At 38.1% G+C, this 21,453-nt stretch overlaps 1 protein-coding gene across 2 annotated transcripts in view; it reads left to right on the top strand.

Annotated features, from left to right (window-relative positions):
• Positions 1–21,453, top strand: part of dacha (dachshund a) — a 134,915-nt gene that overhangs the window by 49,714 nt on the left and 63,748 nt on the right. For both annotated transcript variants that reach the window (XM_053479098.1, XM_053479097.1), the window contains exon 2: positions 15,294–15,409. In XM_053479098.1, coding sequence (XP_053335073.1) covers positions 15,294–15,409 — 116 coding nt within the window. The remainder of the gene's footprint in view (positions 1–15,293; positions 15,410–21,453) is intronic.

The raw sequence follows: 21,453 nt of genomic DNA, 5'->3' as shown, positions 1-21,453 counted from the left end.
GAGGCATGGACTCCAGATAAAATCTCTGTACTGTAGGTGTCCTGGCCACAAGATGTTAACAGCAGATCCTTTAACTTGTGAGTTGACTCCACCATTGGTCAGACTTGTTTGTCCAGCACATAACACTCAATCAGCTTGGGGAATTACTTGCTAAAAAAAGAAAAAGAGAAAAAAAAAAGTTTAATTGGGTTGTACATGCAACATTGACATGAATGGGTGCACCCAAGGTTTCCTAGCAGATTCGTACATACTTTCTGTGAAGCACAAGGGTCAGCATTGTCTGTGGCAATGAAGCCTTATACACAGCCAATTATGATGCACTGTTGTGTGCTTGTGTTCACAGGTGTTCTGACACTTTTCTATCAGAGCCAGCATTTGCTTTGTCAGCAATTTGTGATATAGAATCTCTTGCGTGGGATGAGACCAGACTGATAGCCTTCTCTCCCCACATGCATCAGTGAGTCTTAGTAGGTCCTGACCACTGCAAACTGGGGGACACCCCAAAAAGAGTTGCAGTTTTGGGGTGTCAGTTTTCTAGCCATCACAATTTTTTCCTGTTTTTAACACGTCAAATTTGAGTAGGGACTCTTGCTGCCTAATACATCCCACCCACTGATAGGTGGAATTGTAATAAAGTAATGAATATTCACTTCACCTGTCAGTGGTTTTAATGGTGTGGATGATTGGTGAACTGAATTAGGTAACTACACATGTATGTTCCTGAAGTCTCTCTCTCTCTCTCTCTCTCTATTTTGACACTCTTTCTCTTGCACACGCTCTCTTCTGACGCTTTCTCACTCGTGCACTTTTTCTTGACTCTTGCACCCCTCTCTAAATTCAACCAGGGGTTAAAAATAATCTTTAAGGTGCAGCACTTTACAGCAGCATGTTCCTATTTATAAGGCTGCCATATTAAGCTGTGTCTAAACATACTGTCTGTGGATGTTTCCCTCTCTCTCTCTCTCTCTCTCTCTCTCTCTCTCTCTCGCTCTCTCTCTCTCCCTTTCCTCTGATCTTGTTCTGCTTGTGCTAAATCACAACCTCGTGATGTGCTCAATGTAAAGCCAATACAGATCTGCAGAGACATAGTGAGATAGATGACAGGAGAAGCAGAAAGAAATGAATGAATAGGGAAGCAAGCTTGTTGAGTGAGGATAAAGGAGTGAAGCAATTTTGAAAAAAGTACTGAGGGACGGCTTTTAATATAAACGTGTGTCTGTGTGTGTGTGTGAGTTTGGTGCAGGCCCATGATGAGGGTCAAGCACAGTTTAGAAGGGGAGGACTCGTCTTGGGAGAAAGAGGGGGAGAGTGTCTAAGTGGTCAGTGTTCTAGTTGAAGTGGCAACTTATAATTCTCTACCTACATCTAAAAAAAAAACACTAAAAAATCCCACCAACATGGGGTTGTCCTCTCAAATACCAGTTTCATTCATGTGTGCGAATATACTTTACTTTTTTGTCTTAAAAAGAGGCACTGTTGATAATTAAATATGAAACACTGGAACATTTTTTTTTTAAAAAGCTGGTGGAACAACATTACCAGCATTTTGTTTTTATTAACTTTTAATTTTGTTTAAAAAAGAGAACTGCCTGCTCCTATCCCATTTTTACTCAAATAAGCACAGAATTATCATAACAAGTATTTTTCTTGAAATCTGAGATGTTAATTTATAATATCTTAAATATATGTTCTTATGTAATATTTTGAACGGGTTTATTGTTCAGTGTTTAACATTGCAATAATAATTTTTTCGTTTGGATTTTAAATTAGCTGGTGTTTACTAGTAGGTGTAGCCACTTGTCCTCTCTTGTGTATTTGATAGTTAAAATAGTTTAAGCTCTCGCAACTTGCATAAGAGAGAGGAAGAGAAAAGATGATTTATTTAACACGATATTTAAAGTTTTGAATGTGCACTGAGTTACATATCACTCATTAACAAATAACAATTATAATCGTCACCAAATTTGTGTTGTAAAAGATATTAGCAGTACGGGATCTGTTGTAAAAATATTCAGCTTCAGGGTGGAAACAATAACTCTGCTTCATGTAGAGCAACCTTATGTCCCTTTATAAATTATTTTGTACATATTTTGTGATTTTGGATGTTTAGAAATAACTTGTAAGGTATGTAATATTATTTAGTAGTTATTTTTGCTCTATTCAGTAATAACATATCATAATAACAGTAATAACATAATTGATTCCTTAATAAAGAAATAAATGAATCATAAGATTAAGGTAGATAATCTCTTTGTTTATATAAATGTTAAAAGGATTATTACAATTGCTGTGTTTGAATTTAAATACCTCAAAAATATTTTGTAGTTTTGCTACAGTTTATTAAAAAAAACAACAACAAAAAAAAAAACAGAACTTTTGTTTTTCAGACAACTTTAAGAATGACAAAAAAAAAAATCACCAACAGTATAAATGCTTTGCTTCTGAGGGTTGAATTAATGTATAACAGTATAACAGGCATTTAGATATTACACATAAATTGATAAATAAAATTTGGAATGATTACACTTCTTTAAAAGTCTGACCTGCAGATTCCTGTTTTAATTTCCCTTCTTTCTAAGAGCTATAATTGACAAAATGCACAAAGATTTTTGTAACATTTCTTCAATGGAAAAGTCAATTGTACTTGAAATATGGAGCTTTCATATTTTGTCTAAAAGCTGCACAATTGTAGTCCAAAATTTTGACTGTTTGAATTTCACTATAGTAAACCAGTAAGAACAGCCTCCCAGTCCTATAACTGTAAGAACTGGTTAAGTAGAACCTGCTCTGACAGAGCGAATGAGAGGCATCACATTAGAGCAGGCATACATTTTCTTCTCTCACTTTGTGTCACGGTGGAAAATGCCATTATTGCAACTTGCCAAGGTCCCACTTGTCTTTTTCCTTCTTTTCACCGCTTCAAAATGGCTTGCTTTTCTCCCTTAGACAGCGGCATGTGGGTTTAACTTTTTTAACCAACAAATACAGTCTTTATAGGAGAAACCCAGGCCTGACATCAAGAGCAAACATTCAGAGCCATTAGTTGTTTAAACAATGAATCTGGGAAAGAAGAAACATGTCAGTCCTGGGTCCAGCTGTATGTGTGGGTTCAGCTAAAGATGGCATGTTCTTAGTTATTATAACACGTCTAGTTGTATCTGGAACTGAAAAATTAAAGTAGTGATTTGTTGTGATTTCACTGTATGTCTCACAGTAAGATGTTCCAGTACTTTCGGAGGGGACCGTCACACTGCTCACACTGTATTGAGTTACAGTATACTGCAGGTACAAGCATTTGCTTTAGAATCAACATACAGATATATTTACTTATTACATCTTATATTGAGTATACAGTTTAAAGAGGAAAATATCACTCAATTTTAAGCTTTGTTTTTTTTCACTTCTGACACAAGTTGTCAACCACACAACCACCCCTTTCTCTTCTGAGCTTCGTTTCTGTGACCATGTGGCTGCTTGCCATTTTTTTTTAATAAGAAGTCTCAGAAGACGTCTGTGTCTTGGATATTACCGCTTACATACAAAGCACAACGTGTGGAAGTCTCCCATGTGCAATAAAAAGATGCACTCATGATACCTTGATTGATGGAAAAAGATAATGGCTGGCAAAAAAATGGCCCTTCCCCCGTTCCCCACAATCCACCATAAATTCTCTCTCTCTCTCTCTCTCTCTCTCTCTCTCTGAGTGGTTGGTGGGGGAAGACTTTTGACATTTATTCAATACCATCAGTGGCTGTGCACTGGCACCCAACAGTGGAATTATGAGCCTTGGATACTTAGGATAAAAGCTACGTAGTGTCAGTCGAAGGCAGCACTTAAAGATATCCAAGATTCCTCTTTAGGAGATATGGGAATATACATTCTCATTTTCTCTCTCTTGCTCTCCTTCACGCTCTCTTTCTATAATGTTTCATTCTTTCTTCTTGAAGCAATGGTTCATTACACCACTCAAAACGGTTCTCTGTGTGCACTTTCATTGCGCTTTTTAATAAAATCCAAAGCAAAGGAATTCTCTCAGTTAATAATGGTGAACAAAAGGGCTGTTGTGGGACTGGGGTGGAGGCCTGGTCTGTGTGTGTGTGTGTGCGTGTGTGTGTGTGTGTGCACGCATTTTTGTGTGTGTGTGATGATACCAAATAGATGAAGCTCTGTCACTATAAACTCTTGACCTCTCTCAGACAGGGTCTCAGGGGATGGGTATTATTCATTAGCCAATCAGAGATCAGCAGGTATGACCTCATTCTTTAGCCCGGTGACTAGTCTTTATATCATCACTACAATTAGTGCGTTACACTTCAGTGTTTTCAGGTTAATCTCTTTTTACTGCATCTGGAGGTTATGTATGATTACCTTTCAGCCAGAATTAACAAATAAAAAGACATATTAAATTTGAATCCTTTTTTTCCCCCAAAATGTTTAAATTGCAAATAAAAAGCTAAATCTGTATCATGTGATATAATATATATATATATATCGAGGAATAATTTTTAATTATATTTTACAAACTCAGTTGCATTCAATCCAATTTTATTTGTATAGCGCTTTTACCAGAGGTCATTGTTGCGAAGCAGCTTTACACAATCAGAGGAAAATTAGAGAAATAAGTATGAAATGTATAAGAAAAGATGTATAAATCTTATTTACAAATAAGATAGCCTAGTTTTAACCCCCCCCCCCTTTTTTTTTCTTCTTCTAACCATGTCAGAAGAGCTTGAGACCAGCAGTAGGTGGTTGGAGACAGTTGTCTTGATATTTGACTCATCACCCTGGATACCCTATAGCCAAGCCACTATTTGTTGCTAACAATGGTCTTTAGCAGCCAAACACCAATCAACATAATGGAACACAGTGTGTGATGTTGTGAAAAAAAGGCACACATACTGTATACAATGTCCCGACCAAAGCTTCTCATCCAAATTAAAAGTGTTGGGGGATACAGCGGTAATCCTCACCATATTGGATTGCTTCCTAAACTGTTCAACTCACTGAATGATAGATAAACAAATAGTATATGCCAGCGAGCAGCAGGTGTGACCTTGCCTGTGTTGTCGTGCATGTGTTTTTGATGGCTTATGTGGGTTCATCCATTTTTTCCCAGTTTGAATGGGAACTGAGGCTAAAATTAAGAAAGAAAGAAACTGTCTATTGTGTTTCATTTGGAAGCGCCAATTAGCCTAACCTGCATGTCTTGGGACTGTGGGAGGAAATTGAGCACCCGGTGGAAACTCACCAAGCACAAGGAGAACATTCAAACTCCATGCATACAGACCCGAAGTGGAAATCAAACTCTGACGCTGGAGGTGCAAGGCAACAGTGCTAACCATTACGCCACTGTGCCATTATAATATACCCATACTACACATTATTGTTCGTTAGATTAAACTTTTATTCCACTTTTTATATTGTACTGACAACAGACTGACTGCCAGTGTCTCTACAGTGATTGTTTATTTTATTTGCTAATCACCCGCTTTAACCAGTTTTCTCAATATTGGTCATTTATTTATACATATTTTATATATATATATATATATATATATATATATATATATATATATATATATATATATTAAAGATGCACTATTGGGCCTCCAAGTGGCCCTCGCCCTATAGTAGTAACCCTAGATCGCTGGTTCGATCCCCGGGTGATGCTGTAACCTCTCACAGCTGGAGGTCTAGAGAGAGGAGATTGGCCGAGCTCTCTCGGGGGGGATGAAAGGTACTTTGTGCTCCCACATTAATCACGGCTCTACAGCCAATCAGGGGCATCTGTGAGCTCGCGCAGGCGGAGGGAGCGGATAGCGCTGTTCCTCCGAGTGTGTTACGCCGGCCCCAATGGTGCGTGAGCGAGCAGTTCGAGCAAATGGTCGGTGACGTCACGTGAATCAGAGGAAACACGTGGGGCGGTCTGCGGCCCTCCCGACTAAATGGCAGTAGAAGCTTAATGTGGGAGCCTTTAGCGACTGAGACGAATTGGACATGAATAAATTAGGGGAGAAAATCAGAAAATTCGGAAAAAAGGGGGGGGAAATGTATAAAAAAGATGCACTATTAAAAATTTTTTAGTCTTTTAAAGTGAAACCCTTTAGTTTATTTCCGATATATATACAACATGTGTTCTGACCTGGAGCACAGGAAAAGCTAAAATAATGAGGATGAAGACTTTAATAAGAAATTTCCACAATGTAATAAAAATTGCACTTTTCATTTACCTTAAATGACATGAAGTTTTATTGTGATGTCTTTACTAATTATGCTCATTTTTAAACAAGTTTCCATAAGAGGTCTCCAAAATGTCAGTTAATTTTCCAGCTGAAATACAACTCAAATCAGGCACTCTTGCATGCCTGATTTTCTTTTCTAAACCTGTAGCGCATCAATAACAATGAGCTGAAGCATCAGCTAAGACTGAGTCTGATCAACGTCTTCTTTTTTTTTTTTTGCTATTATTTATACCAATTTTAGTACAGTCATCAGCACTGAGCTCACTTTAGCATTAATAGATCAAGCAAGATGCAAAAAAACTTTTAGAACAGATGTTTTCTGCATTGTATCTGGTAACTAGTATTTAGTGTTCAGTTTCATTTACAGTATGATTGGTTACATAGAGTGAGCAAGAAAAATTTTATTATTTAAAAAATGATATTTAAAAATGATAAAACAGTATCTTAAACATGTAATAAGTAGTAATAAAAGCAAAATCACAGCTGCAAAACATTGCAGGCTTAGGGGATCTTTTTTTTTCCTATCTGCATTTTCTCCCCAATCTGCACAAGTTTTTGGAAGTTTTGTCTTTTCCAGGAATCAAAAAGATAAAAAATTATAGTACAATCTATAATTTACCTTAATATTAATTAAATTTAACTATAAACTATTACTAACCACTGGTGTCTTTTTTTTTCTTTTAACTAATGTTTAAAATTATCTGCAAATGTTTTATTAACTTGTGTAACGCAAGTCCTTCTCATGCCAGTAGTTGTTGTGCTAATTTAAGCAGCTGATGGCCAACACTGCAGTTCTTTTCATTTGGCTAGCCAGGGCTATGCAAAATGGTGGCACTGCTCATCCACGTGGGTAAATACAAAGACTTGCTATCTCCTATACTGCATAGTTCATTTACGATATATATACAGCATGTCCACTATATATTTTTTTTTACTTCTTCACTGTGTAAGTCCTGCTATGGTTCGTGCGACAGCACCTCCTAGAGGACACACTGTCACTGCGTTAATATACAGTATAAATACTTTGCACTGTGCGAGCTTGACTCCTAATGTGCTCACAGAGATGTGCTTGTAGACGTATAAATCAGATTTACGAGTGTTTGAACAGGGCCAACACCTCATCAGGGGGGAGTGTGAGGGGTTGGGATGCAACACCCTTTTCTTTTTTCTCTTAATATCTCCTATTCTATTTTTTTTTATTTTATTTTTAGCTTTTTTTGTCAACAACATTTAGGCTTGATTTTTTAAAGGAACAAAAAGAACAAAAAGAACTCCCAAGTGCATTATCTTGGTACTGATCTGGGATCAAACGCAAATGACATTCCTCTAGAAACTTCCTCTTTTGATTAACTAGTGATAAAATTTTTTAAATACTGACAGTTGGCTTTTGTTTTGTATGTGTGCAAATCTTTGTGCGAGGGTCTTTCAGCAGTGTTGGTTGATTGCATGGACATATGGAGACTGACTTCTCTTGGGCATCACTGGGTACCAGAAGCCCTCCTCCCTCCCTCCCTCCCTCCCTCTCTCTCTCTCTCTCTCTCTCTCTCACACACTCTCTCTCTCTCTCTCTCTCTGGCTGGCATGCTGGCAGCTCCTCTCCCTGGGATACTCAAGCCTTTCAAACATGAGTAATTGATGAATTGTATGCAATATGCAAATGTGAATGCATAAATCTCCTGACTGACAGCTTAATTTATGTGAGTCTTTAAGAATGCAGGATTAGATTTTAATTAAATATCTTCAAAGGCACCCTGACTTGTACATTCCCCCCCCCCCCTTCAGCTGCCATCTTTGTTATTGTTGAAACCGCTTCTCATTAAACTTTTTTTTTTTTTTTAACTCAGATTTTTGTTCTTCCACTGTACTGTCTTGGTGCACTGCCACTTGCTGTCCAAGACTCTCTTTAACTTTCAAACTTTGGTCCTTATTGCATCATGTCCACATGTACACTGATACTAACTACATGCTGTAACAAATTAAGGTTGGTTTCCACCCCAATTCTCAAGATCCGCCTTCTCTAAGAAGCGGCTAAGGCTTGATTTGCGACTCTGGTGTTTTGTTCCTGCGCCCGTATAATTTTTAGTGAGATAAGCAGGTGTCGCCGGGGCATGAATATTGAAGGAGGCCGTTTATGAGATGACAAGGGCACATTTGCAAGACTGGGAGGGAATAGAAAAGTGCTTAGTAACCCACTTTTTGCAGGTCCCCAGCAGAGATTCGCCAGGGATTTACAGCGAAGTGATTGGCTGTGACGGCACACTGACAGGGTTTTTTCTTCACTGGCGAATGGAACGTGCAGCAATGTGCGAATGACTTTTCCCAGCCATCTGTTCATCTAGCCCAATGGGACTCTGTGTGTGTGTGTGTGTGTGTGTGAGAAAGACTGAGTCTGTGCAGTTCCCTAGCTTTTCAGTCTGTCTTGACTGTAGGAAAGACTGAAGCACTTACCACATTATGCCTGTGAGTGAGGCGTAATAAGATAAAAGGAGAGCAAAAAGATTCACAAAGCTCGCAAATCCCAGGGTCTAAAAGACACTTATTGCAGACTGAACAGAATGAATAGCTTATCTGTTAAAGTTGTTGTTGTTTGATGCAAAATAAAATGCACACCTTCAGTTCAGTAAGCCAGGACATGTGTAGTTGATCTACATGCTTTTTATTCATTACTCAATTCACTATTCTTCTTTTTTATCTTAATATTAAGTACATGTTTAGAGGAGTCTTATCATCTTATCATATATTTTAAATTCTGCTTTCAAACTTTGGGAGTCTGGGAACTTCTGTTAGCACGAAATCACTGCACCTTTCTATAAAAACCAGAATGACACTCACTCACGCACTTAGTTATCATCTATACCGCATACAGGGTCGCGGGGGCCTGGAGCCTATCCCAGGAGACTTGGGGCACCAGGCGGGGTACGCCCTGGACGGGGTGCCAATTCATCTCAGAGAAACAGAATGACAGTATACTTACATTTATAACTCCATAGCATGTTAATGTAACCTGAATTCTAATTAATGTTGTTTTTGTTCTTAATTGTTGTAATTACACAAAATTAGTTGTAGTGTACATGATTTTATGAGTATGTGGGAAAGCCTCTTGTTCATGGTAAAGTTCCTATTTGCTAATTTCTTCCATGGTGTTTCTTATACAGTACATCATGTGTGTGTCCTTTCCCTTTTTGCACAATCCTTTGCAGGAGAGGTGGGTTGCATTTTTTTTATGTATTATCCATATCCATCCTGTCTTTTCCATTCAGACTTTTCCATGTTATTTTCTTTTGTCTCCATCACTATCACTATTCTTAGTTGTGTGTTAATGTAAGGATGTCGTCATTTAAACTTGTATTCAGTTTGGTCATGACGCCGAGTGTAGCTAGCTTAAAAAGTTCATCATTTAAGTGAATATCTGCCATAGTTATTTATATCTGTTTCTGTAGAAGCTGTAATCATTCATCAATCAGAACATTGTAAATGGAAGTATTTCTAGGTCACTCATTCTGTCCGAATAAACAGGGATTTTTTCCAAACGTTAGCATTCAGTCAACCACAACGCAGAAATGTACTACACTATTAAACACTACACTATCTTCATTTCTTAGGTCTAAAATGAAAAAAGCATATAGTGATTACCTTCAAATTAAAATGTGATAAAAAATGGATAATTAATTTCAGCTTTATAAAATAAACTGTATAAATATTATAGGCTGTTCTTATGAATAATGCAGTGTAACAGCACTCTACAACAAATTCAGATTTTTCATTTTCTTAGTTTCCAATGGAGGTAGTCCTGTCCAATTAATCGTATCAAAATTGAAATTATCATATAGACCTGTGCAATTATTTCATCGCAAAGGCTGTGGTTTATTACAGGGGTCGTACACATATTTTAGAATTTATGCAGAGTTTGTTGGAAATTTAAGTATTTGCTTATTTTTTTATATTTCCGATGTGATAACTAAATATTGGTCGACATCATCATAATAAGTTCATTATAGCAACCTAATTATTTGCTCTTAGGCTGGATGAAGACATTTGAATAAAAAGTGGTACATTTGATAGTTACATATCACAGTTTAAATCACAATTGCAATACGTGGCAAAATAATCACAATGTAATTACATATAACAGTTTCACTTAACTAGCATGCACAAAAAAATCACTCCCATTACACACATTATGCATAGAGGAAATTAGAAAGATATTCTATTCAGTATATTTCACAGAGAATCTCTCCCACAGAGCTCTGTCCTTTGGAGTTTGGTGTGTGAAATTACCATAAGCAAAACCATCACTACTAAAAGGTTTTTTTATTTTGCACTTTTTTTTTTACCCAACATTACTGTATCAAACACACAATAGAGTTTTAATCCAGTTTGTTCTTGGAAGTGAGACGATGGTGGGCTGTTATTTAAGGGAAGCACCTGTTTGTGAGCAAGGAAAGGCCTGTTCAACCTCTAACAATACCCAACTAAAGCAGAGCTAAGTAAGAAAATAGGTTTAAGAGTCCCAAGAGAGCTGAGCGCCTGTTTCGTATACAAGCATCTAAAAGAAAAAGATCTCATAGTTTTAACCGCTTGGGCTTGTAAATGTTGTTTCTATGCAAGAATAAATGAGGGGGTAGTGAGTCACAAATTTTGAGTGTGGAAAAAAAAAAACTTTGGCACTTGTTCCTTTATTATTGAAGAAAGCATTTAATGTACACTGAAAGGCAAAACATGCTCCAGAGGAAGCTTCCTTTTTCCTCCTCACTTTTAAACGGCAGCGGAAATATCTGCTTAATTCTCAGCAAATGCTCCTGATGTCTGTCGTGTGGACTCAACTGGGTGGGATCTTACAACATCTAGCTGAGATTTGACCTTTTTTTAACCTGCTGTAAGTTTTCCTTTTACAATGTTTTTAATAGTTTTTTTTTTCTGCAGATGGAGACACCTCATTAAAATGCAGAAGTAATTTAGACAGATTTTGGTTTAGTTGTTTCTTTGTGAAAATCAATGTACAGAATATCATGGATTTTTTTTATTGTAATTTGATTAAACATGTGAATATATAATGTGTGTGTGTGTGTGTGTGTGTGTGTGGCTACATTTCTTTCTTTTAAATAGAGAGGTTTAAATTCCCTAAAATACCCTTCAGAAGTTCCCTCAAAGTGATCTGATCTCAGCTCTCAGATAGGGACAGGAATAGTTGCATACAATATCGAAATCACTTGCAAAGTAATTTGTTGCATTATAGACATACAGTAACCTTTTGTTTCTGTTGTTAAACTATAACAGTAAATAACCTTAGGCATTATCATATACAGGTAACATGACACTTTCACACAGAGATTGCGATGTAAAGCTCCTAAGAGGAGCCGATGAACTTCCCTGAAACCACCATTTACTTCTTTGCATGCTTTTAAATGGGTATGATGTGTAATGCAGCAGTGTTACCATCGTTTGTGACGTATAACATGTAATATGTCGGAAATCCTGTGCTTGGGGATTAGGACCCCCTGAACCTCTCTGACTCCCCAATTTAATACCATTTCTGACTGTTACACTCATTTGGTTTTATTCAGGAACAACTGCTTACTGTTTAGTGTTTTTTAAAAGCTTCACCACGCATGTGGTGGGCTGCACGCATCACACGTTTCAAAATTACACACTACTGTTCTGCAAAGCCGGATCTGCCTTTTACGCAGATTTCGTTTCGCCTCCGTGAGTGTGTCTGCAGCCGCCTTAAAGCTGCAACAGCAATGTCCCCTGTCTCTGTGCCTTTTACACAGAACAGCTAATCGTAATGAAGATGCAACTCTCCCACCTTGAACAGGCTGTGTAAAATGGGCTAAACACAGTCCATGATCTCAACAAACCCAGGGGAGCCAAGCAGATCAGTGGTCACAGACCTGGGGCTGCTGTCCTGTTGTTCTGTAAGTTTTGCTGGGCTAAATGTCAGGTCTTGGATGCTAGTGGGAGGACTCTGGTGTGGGTGATCTCCCATTTCAAGTAAACACACATCAGTGTTCTGCGATGGATTGGACTTCTGTCCTTGGTGTATTTCTGCCTCACAGCCAGCGTTCCTGCCTTAGATTCCAGATCCACCACGACCCTAACCAGGATAAAGAGATAAACACGTGATCATACACATTCATGTGCATATTTGTCTCTTTGAAATGAACATAGAATCTAGCCAAAGCCCACATTTATATAAATTGCTTTAAAGATTATAGAAAAAGCTAAAAACACTTACCATTGATCATGGTACTGCTACAACCAACAGCTTAGGGATCACAGAGGGCATACAAGCTAACAGAACAGAAGCATCAAGACTGTTGAGGACTGGAAATGTTGCCTGACCAGACAAATAACAGTTCTTATTGTGTCATTCTGGAGGAAGGATTGGATTAGATATTAATGCAAAGATAATGAGTCCAAAGTCAGTCATGTATCTATTCTGTATCATATATATCTATCTTAATGATATATCACCTGGGCTCATACTGTATGTGTGTCTGTTTGTGTTTTAGTCTCTTAGCTGTGCAAAAAATGTAGACTATACTAAATAATATTACACATTTTGAGCATTTGTTTAATACACACACTAGAACCTGCTTTTTTTACCTAATAATATGATAATGTGAATGTTATTATTATTATTATTATTATTATTATTAAAATAATTGCATTGATTAGCAGTGGTCTGTAAAATGCATAATGCTTATACAATACAGCGGTTATATTACTAATTATTATTATATTATATATTATTATAATTATCATAACACAGATACACAAATATGTGTGCTGCAGAATTTCTGAATACATTTTGATACCGTGTGTAGGTTCTGTTTAAACTGTGAAAGTGTGATTTAGAAGACTGCAGAAAATCTACCTCTGTTCTGTTTTATAAACCTGAGAAGAGAAATAGCCTAAGTGCGACTTGTATTTTAGGATTCTTATCAGATGTCTCTCTCATACACTCTCTAGTTGTCCTTCTTGTTTTCTCTCTCTCTCTCTCTCTCTCTCTCTCTCTTTCTCTCTCTCTCTCTTTCTCTCACTTCTGTCACCTTGAGGCATATGTTTTTCAAGGTGATCATTACCATCTTTGCACAGTTGTATAGCTGCTCCTTTCTACAGAACCGTTCTCTGTGCATCTCTTACCCGCTGCTGTCCAACTGTTATTTTAAGGGCTTGAGGAGTAGTGTGTATGTATCTGAATGCCTCACTGCCAGGAGGAGGAAGAATCAAGGACGGTATTGCCTGAAAATGTCACCTAGAAACAACACAGGATACCTGATTAGTCTAATATTTTTAGCCACATTCCATATTTGCCATTAATCATAGATTGCCTTGATCATACCAACTGCATGTCATATGTGCGTTATTGTACTGTTCTGTGTTACATTTACAAATCCTGTCTGATCCTTTCATTTGTATATGTGTGTGTATATATATATATATATATATATATATATATATATATATACACACACACACACGTACACACTTTCTAAAACATAATATTTTATGTCTGTAGTTTTAAATAAACCCCTCTGTAATGCCCTTTTGGTGACATGCATTTTCCTACCCAATCATAATGCAGAAACCAAAAATGACTGGGGAAAAATACTCAATTTTAACCCACTTATGTTTCGGGCATTATAACTAATGTTTCATCAGGTTTTTTTTGCGGCTCTTCCCACCCGTATTCTGTCCAACAAAATATGTGAAAAAGGGATTTTTTTCAGTCGCAACTGATTTATATTGTCTGTATATACCGTATAAGAGTTTCAACGATATTAAAGTTAAAACACACCTAAGCTCTAAAGAAGACTAACTGCCGCTAACCTAACAGAAGGACTGGTGATGTAGCCCCATCTCAGTCCTTGTTAAATTTCACTTCGCCAAACTGATGAAACTGAGGATATCATGATGAAATAACACTCTTATATCCACACACTACTGAACCTACTGCAGCGGCACGGTGGCGTAGAGTTAGCATTGTCGCCTTGCGCCTCTGGGTTCTGGGTTTAATTCCTGCCTCGGTCTGTGTGTATGGAGTTAGCATTTTTTTGGTGGGTTTCCTCTGGGAATTCTGGTTTCCTCCCACAATTCAAAGACATGCAGATTAGGCTACTTGATGGTTTCCTGTAGTGTGTGAATGAGTGTGTGAGTGTGTATATGTGTGTGCCCTGTGATGAATTGGCACCCTATCCATGGTGGACTTTGCCTCGTGCCCTAAGTCTCCTGAGATAGGCTCCAGGCCCCCGCGACATTGTATACAGGATAAAACGGTGTAGACGATGATGAATGAGTGAGTGAACCTACTGCTGCGAAAAACTAATAAAAGCTACAGTTGTTTATAACAATATTAGCCTCACAGTTTGCCTAAAATCGCCAAACAAGCTCAACAATTAAAACATTTACGATAGTAACATTTGCATCTTTAGAATCCAGAGTTTTTAGAGAATTTAGATTGAGCTTTAGTATTTACTCTTTGTCATGAGTCATTGCTCATGACAACATTGGTGTGTTGTGTCTGGAGTACTTTTTTGATGTAACGAGTAATATACAGTAACGCGTTGAATCCGCCATTTAAGTGCGTTATTTAGTTATATAAAAAAAGTTATTTAGTTATATAAAAAAAAATTAAATCTGTTATTCAGACAATTTATGAATCCGTGAGCCAGACAGCAGTGATTTTGTTAGTGTGTGTTTTTTATCTTTCTTGCGCTGCGGAATAATCGTGGGGGTAATCTTGTTGGTCTTATAATAATATATATATTAATAAAATAAACTTTACAGCAGTGATTCTGCGCTCACCTGAGAGCTGTTAGCGATGTTTCTGGCAAATTTTTCCGATAAAACAGTCCTTCCGTTAATGTGTGTGTGTGTGCGTGAAACTCAAATAAGAGAAGAGGAAGACTTTCCGTGTAAGATTAGAAGAGTGGAGGGGCTGATTCCGCCTCTTGTCTTGCTTTAGCTTCACACACATACACAAACACACACACATATATATATTTTAACAAAGATTTACATAAGGTTTTTTTCTCTGTTTGACTTCAGCTCTCGTCCTGGCCGTCCTCCCAAGCGTTCTCTGGGGATGTCCATGCAGGATGGTTCCCGGCTTCTGTCCCACAGCGTCCACGGCTTGCTGTCCCCAGGCCTGCTCTCCCCTACAGGTACAGCCCGCTCTCTGCTCTCCGCTCGTTTCTCTCTCTCATCTCTCACTTTGCTTTTCAAGTTGCTGTTCCTCAGTGCTTTTCATGCTCTTTCCCTGCACCAGTACTTGCTCTTGTTCAATTCTTTTCCACTTTCTTACCCCTAACGTAACACTATGCTCACTCTAAGCATTTAGACAGATATTTTGGCACATTTTACTGGTCATTAATGAATGCTCCCACTCTGCTCTTGTCCTAATATTACCTTTTATTTTACTGTACACGTGATCAGCTCTCTCCCTGCTTTGCCAAATAAACATTCACCGGCCCCTCGTTTTAATAGTTTAATTGTTTTATAGTCTTAAATCCATGAGGTTTATTAGAAGGCAAATAAGCCAGTCCATTATTATAAGTTTAAAAGTTGCACTCTGCCTGATAATACAGTACTTTTCTTTTTTGTCCTTTTTGAACAGAAGTGCTTTGGGTGTTTGTTGTTTTCTTTCTTTTATCTTTGCTGGCTTGCGCCCTCCCCCTTCCTCTCGCCAACATTCGCAAAATCAGCTTCTATTGATTTTTTCTATCCTGTCCTTCACTGGCCACTACTGCATCTCAAAAAGAGGTTAAACTATTGGATTTCTGTGGGCTCCTCTTTTTTCCCCCTCTCACGTACACATTTGCACTTCTCTCTCTCTCTCTCTCTCTCTCTCTCTCTCTCTCTCTCTCTCTCTCTCTCTCTCTCCCTGTCCATTTCTTATTTTCTCCCTTCTTCATCAATTTCTTTCTCGGTTGCTTTTCTCTTTCTGACAGTTGTTTCTGTTTACACTTAAATCAAATCCCTGATTCCGTTTCCATTTGTGCACATTTACTCATCTTGTTTAGCTGTAAAAATTCCTACTTTTCTTAGCACACAAGTCACTTCTTTCTCATATCACTCAGTTGTCCTCTTTACCTCTTCTCTTTGGCTTGCTAAATTGCTGACAGTAGCAGCAATTTGGCCCAACAATGGCCAGCACAGGTATCGATTGGTGCGGCATGAGTAGCCAGAGCAGTCAGTTAGCTCGGCCCTGCTGATTGATTTCAGATGACTCCTGTTATTATTTCTGCTGGCCAGGGACCGGGCGTAGCTACTATTTAAAATGTGCATCCACACTCTTCTTCATCCCCTATGGCCTGATCTGTGTGACGCAGGGAGGTATGGGATCACCCTGGAAAAGAATCAAATAGTGTATACAAGTTTTCCACATGTAGTGGATTTAAATGATTACAATAGTTAACATTTGTTATATAAAGTAACAAGGGGATTAAATGTAGACTAAATGTAGACTATGTTGAGTCTACATTTAATCTACATTAGGTGTAGATTTAATGTTCAGTAAACAGATCAGACAGTCACATATATTCCATCCATCTATAAACCTTTGTAGTCCAACTAGGGACCGTAGAGACCAGTGGTAATTAGCATTGTATTTATTCCCATTTTTATGGTTACCTCCAGTCAACATTCACAAACACATTCACACACTATCGGTAATTTGGGAATGCCACTTGGCCTAATCTGCATGTCTTTGGACTATGGGAGGAAACCAGAGAAACCTGGCAGGCAAAGGGAGAGCATGCAAACTCCATGCACCAGAACACAAGATGGGATTTAAACCCTCAACCCTGAAGGTGCAAGGTGATGATGCTTACCACTATGCCCCCGTGCCGCCTATTACACATATTACAGTTGAAATATTGTAGTTTGGATGGACCTGTTTACTTTTTGCTTTCCTTATGTCCAAAGGAGAAAGGATTTTATTCTTTGCTTAATATGTACATTAGAAGGTGTATAATTAACTCATAGCTGTGTGCAGTATATTTGGCCAGATTTTTGCAGTCGGAGTATCCCCACCTTTCTTGCGGAAAACCAGGATTTAATTCCCAAACTTGCTACTTCTCATGACCCAAGACACGCTACTTCACAAGTCAGTGCACTTTCAGTGCCGGTCCCACACAAATCTCAATCATAGGGAGGATTGCGTCAGGAAGGGCATCTGGCATAAAACCTGTTTAATTTCTATAGATGATTTGTCATTCCTGGGAATTCACATAAAATATTTATGTCTCCATCCATAAAGAAAGCAAAATCAAATAAGATTTTTTTTTATGTCGTTAAAGATTTACTTGTTTTTAGTGTGTCCTATGCAATGCCACTCATAAAAGGTCCATAACAGCTAACCTCTGGGTTTAGTGAGGGTAGTTGAAATGTAGTCACTCATTCGGATGACATGAACTCTTGATGATTTCACAAATCAGTGCATGTGTGGTTAAGGAGGTCATCATTCCATATATATTTATAAGTTTGTGATGATTGTGAGGATTACTAAGTGTAACCTGTCAGTGTTTCAGCACTAGTTTTTTCCCCTCAATGTTATTAGCAACAGTTTTGACAGTTGTTGTCATAAATGTGACATAATGTCATAAATATCAGGAACAACATGCACAATCACTTCCTCCATCAAGCATGAGACATAATGAGAGAAAAGAATCTTCACCTCAGGAAAGGTTTTTTTTTTTACTTGTTGAGAGATTAAAGAGGGAGGTTGAGCTTGGTCGGGTAGAAGGTGAGACTAGTGACGGAGTGGACGAGAAAGAGAACTAGAGGGAACGGGTGGAGGGGAGGAAGAGCTAAACGTGTTGTAGAATTTATCTTGCATTTAGTCTCCCAGATTGCTCTTGACAGAAACATCATAAGGGAGCAGGTGGTGGAAGAAGGAGATCCAGAGGTAGGAAGAAGGTGTGATGTACAGTATCTAGTGTGTGTCTTTTTCCTTCCTTGCTCTCTAATCTTAGGTAGAGCATAAATACATAAATCTGGCCTGAATCCAGAGATCTTTCACCACTCTAACCTCCTGTATAAACATGGGTTTATAAAGTACAGATTAGATAGTGGACTAAACGGCATTGAAAGATCAGGAGCTACAGTTAGAACAATAACCTTTAGTTGCAAAGTTGTTTGACTCTCACTCATCTCTGTTCCAGTTCCAGTGTTAATACAGAACTGCTGGCTCACAGTGTTGTAAAATGCCAATATGTCAAAAGAGACATACTGTATTTGTCCTGTCCTTTTATATTTCTCATTTCTTTCTTTTTTTTCTCATAAAAACATTTACTCTAAATACGAACACACATACAATATTCACACCTAGATGCTCTCTCTCTCTCTCTCTCTCTCTCTCTCTCTCCCTCTCTCTCCCTCTCTCTCTCCCTCTATCCCTCTCTCTCTCTCTTTATGGCTGAAAACAGTTTTAGGCCTGGATGGTGACTTTGATGAATGATGGGTGCCATTTGGGACTGGTTTCTCCATCTGCTTATCCCACCCCTTCTATCCCCCTTTCTTCCATTGTTCTGTTTCAATAATAATTGAAACACAATAACTGACTGGTTAATGGTATGCCTGGACCAAAAACTAATTATAACCTGATCCTCAGTAACCAGAAGGAAATGTTTAGCGCTATGTTTTATATATCCTGTATTTTTTTCGTGCACAAACAAACACACACACACACACACACACACACACACACACACACACACACACACACACACACACTCCACAAGGCACAAGTCTGCTCTGTGTTTCTTTTTTTTTTTATTGTTTTTAGTGTCTTGGACGCACTTGCCTAAAAGGGCAAAGTAAGCATGTGCATTATTTTGTGCACATTATTTTGTATGTGTGTGTGTGTGTGTGTGTGTGTGCACGTGTGTAAAGAGAGTGTGGGGATAAATAAAACATGGAGGTCTGTTTAGTGGCATATGGGCTGACCCAGTGTATATTGTGCATTCTGATGAAGTTAAGCCTTTCATTTGGGAAAAGACAGAGAGAGAGAGAGAGAGCTTTGTTAGGAATATAGTTATCTCAGCATAGTGTATTTACATTTATTGACATGTATGTGTACATTTGCTGTAAACAACAGCACCAACATAGAAAGAGCAAATGTAAAGTACACATACTCCTACTCCCACCCAGAACACAAGGGGCCTACAAATATGGCCATGGATTAGAACTCATCTCCATCATAGGCTCTCATCCGCTGATGTTCACCTGAATACTGAAGTGAACATGAATGCATGAATACATGAATACATGTCACCTATTTTACTGTGCCACAGTAAAAAAGGACTTTTACACCACATGCATATTTCGAAGTATACATTCTGTGTATAGTTACTAGTCACTGCCATGTCTTGTTATTGTTCATGTTATCACAGATATTAATTTTGATATTAATTAATTAATTTTAATTTATCTGGCTCTTGCCCTGTCTAGTCAATGTTGTTTCTTGATCACATGACCACTGCCTGCAAACACACTTGATTTTGCCTTATGTGTTTGTTTTGACGAACATATCGATGAACAGGTTGTGAATTAATATGCATTGTCTATCCTTTAGCTGTGATTACAGTGTTCTTTTTTGCACTTTTCATTAATTTTTGGCTGAGATCTTGTGAAAGTCGAACAGCCCTGTAAAATTATCTCCAGCATGTCCCAAAGATCTGTTAAGTTCGAGCCCTTGTTGTGTCCAATTTATGTGATTCCTCATGCTTTCAAAACCACTCTTTCACACTTTGAGTCCTAGGATATGCCCGTGTCAACAGGGAAGAAAAACACTATAGATAGAAAAAGAGTCATTTAGTACATTCAGGTCATCAGCTGACTTCATTTTATTGCCACATAACATTGCTGAGCCTGAACATGAATCATAATATTGCCTTTAGAGGCTTGTACAGTGGCCACTATGCATGATGGTGCATTGCTTCATGTCATGTGCTTCTTGCTTTCCCTGATGCACCATCAGTTTGAAAAAGGGCTCATCAGACCACATGAACTTTTTCCATTACTTCAAAATGCCAACTTTATTCTCCCTGCCAACTTATTCCTTTGATTTGATTAGTCAAGTGGATTTCTTATGGCAACGCAGCTGTTTAGTCCCAGTCCTGTGAGATCTTGTCACACTGTGTGTGTGTAAATGCTCTTACTGTCAGTATGAAACATAGCTGTGATATCTACTGCCAACGGTGCAACTTCACCAAGCGTTTAAGTGATCTCCGAACGTATAGTCGTTCATTATTTTTTCCTTGCTGGTTTTAATAACATGTTGGACAGTTCTTAACCCATTTCCAGTCATTTCAGCAATCTCCTTAACTGTTTCCTTTGCTTGAAGCAGATCATTACAGTACAGCCTTTTTTTCACGGCCATGGGATTCATTATCTAAAATTGTTGTTTAAGAAAGGAGAAGCTGCTCACTGTATCAGTTAGGGTTAAAATAATTGTCTCCAGTTGGAACACATTAATCACTGCAGTAATTATTCAACCAAAGTCTCTCAAGTATTTGCTTATTTAAATCCAAATGCTGACTTTTTAGGCATTTAGTGTACTATAAAGCCATCATGAGCAGACACGCACACACACACACACACACACACACACACACACACACACACACACACACACACACACACACACACGTCCCTACCCCTAGGTGAATAGGTGGGTGGCCTGCAATCCCTATTTAATGAAGGCCATATTTTATAGCATGGAGGGGGAGCTGTATTACTTTTATTATTTTTATTCGGATCGCAGTGCGGCCTATGCAACTTCAAACACTCTCACAGGAGTCGTCTGAAAAGATCCATTTATTGCAGGGGGAGTGTGTAAAAAAAAGAAGGAATAATTACAAGAGCACATGCTAATTCTAATGTGTTGAGGGAGAGAAAGAGAAAGACCTAGAACAACTAAGTGTTTTTTTTCCATTGTAAGAATACAGGCCTGGCTGCATCTCTTTAAGTTTTCATCACTTCTACTTCAGTTCCTCTATTGATCTGTAAAGCAGGGTCAAGTGGATAGAAAAGACATGGACCCATTTTTTCTGGTTTGTCTTTTCAAAAACTGTTGTCCTCTTATAGCGATAAACATGTTCTAAGCTCCCAGATAGCAGCAGTCAAAAGTTTGGACACAAGTGTGGATTTATTTTCCACATTCTAGAACAAGACTGAACTCTCTTTAAAGGTAATTAAATAACAA

This window comes from Clarias gariepinus, chromosome 19 (genome assembly GCF_024256425.1).
Source record: "Clarias gariepinus isolate MV-2021 ecotype Netherlands chromosome 19, CGAR_prim_01v2, whole genome shotgun sequence".
In the NCBI taxonomy this organism is placed as follows: Eukaryota; Metazoa; Chordata; class Actinopteri; order Siluriformes; family Clariidae; genus Clarias; species Clarias gariepinus.
This window is presented reverse-complemented; position numbering and strand designations above follow the sequence as displayed.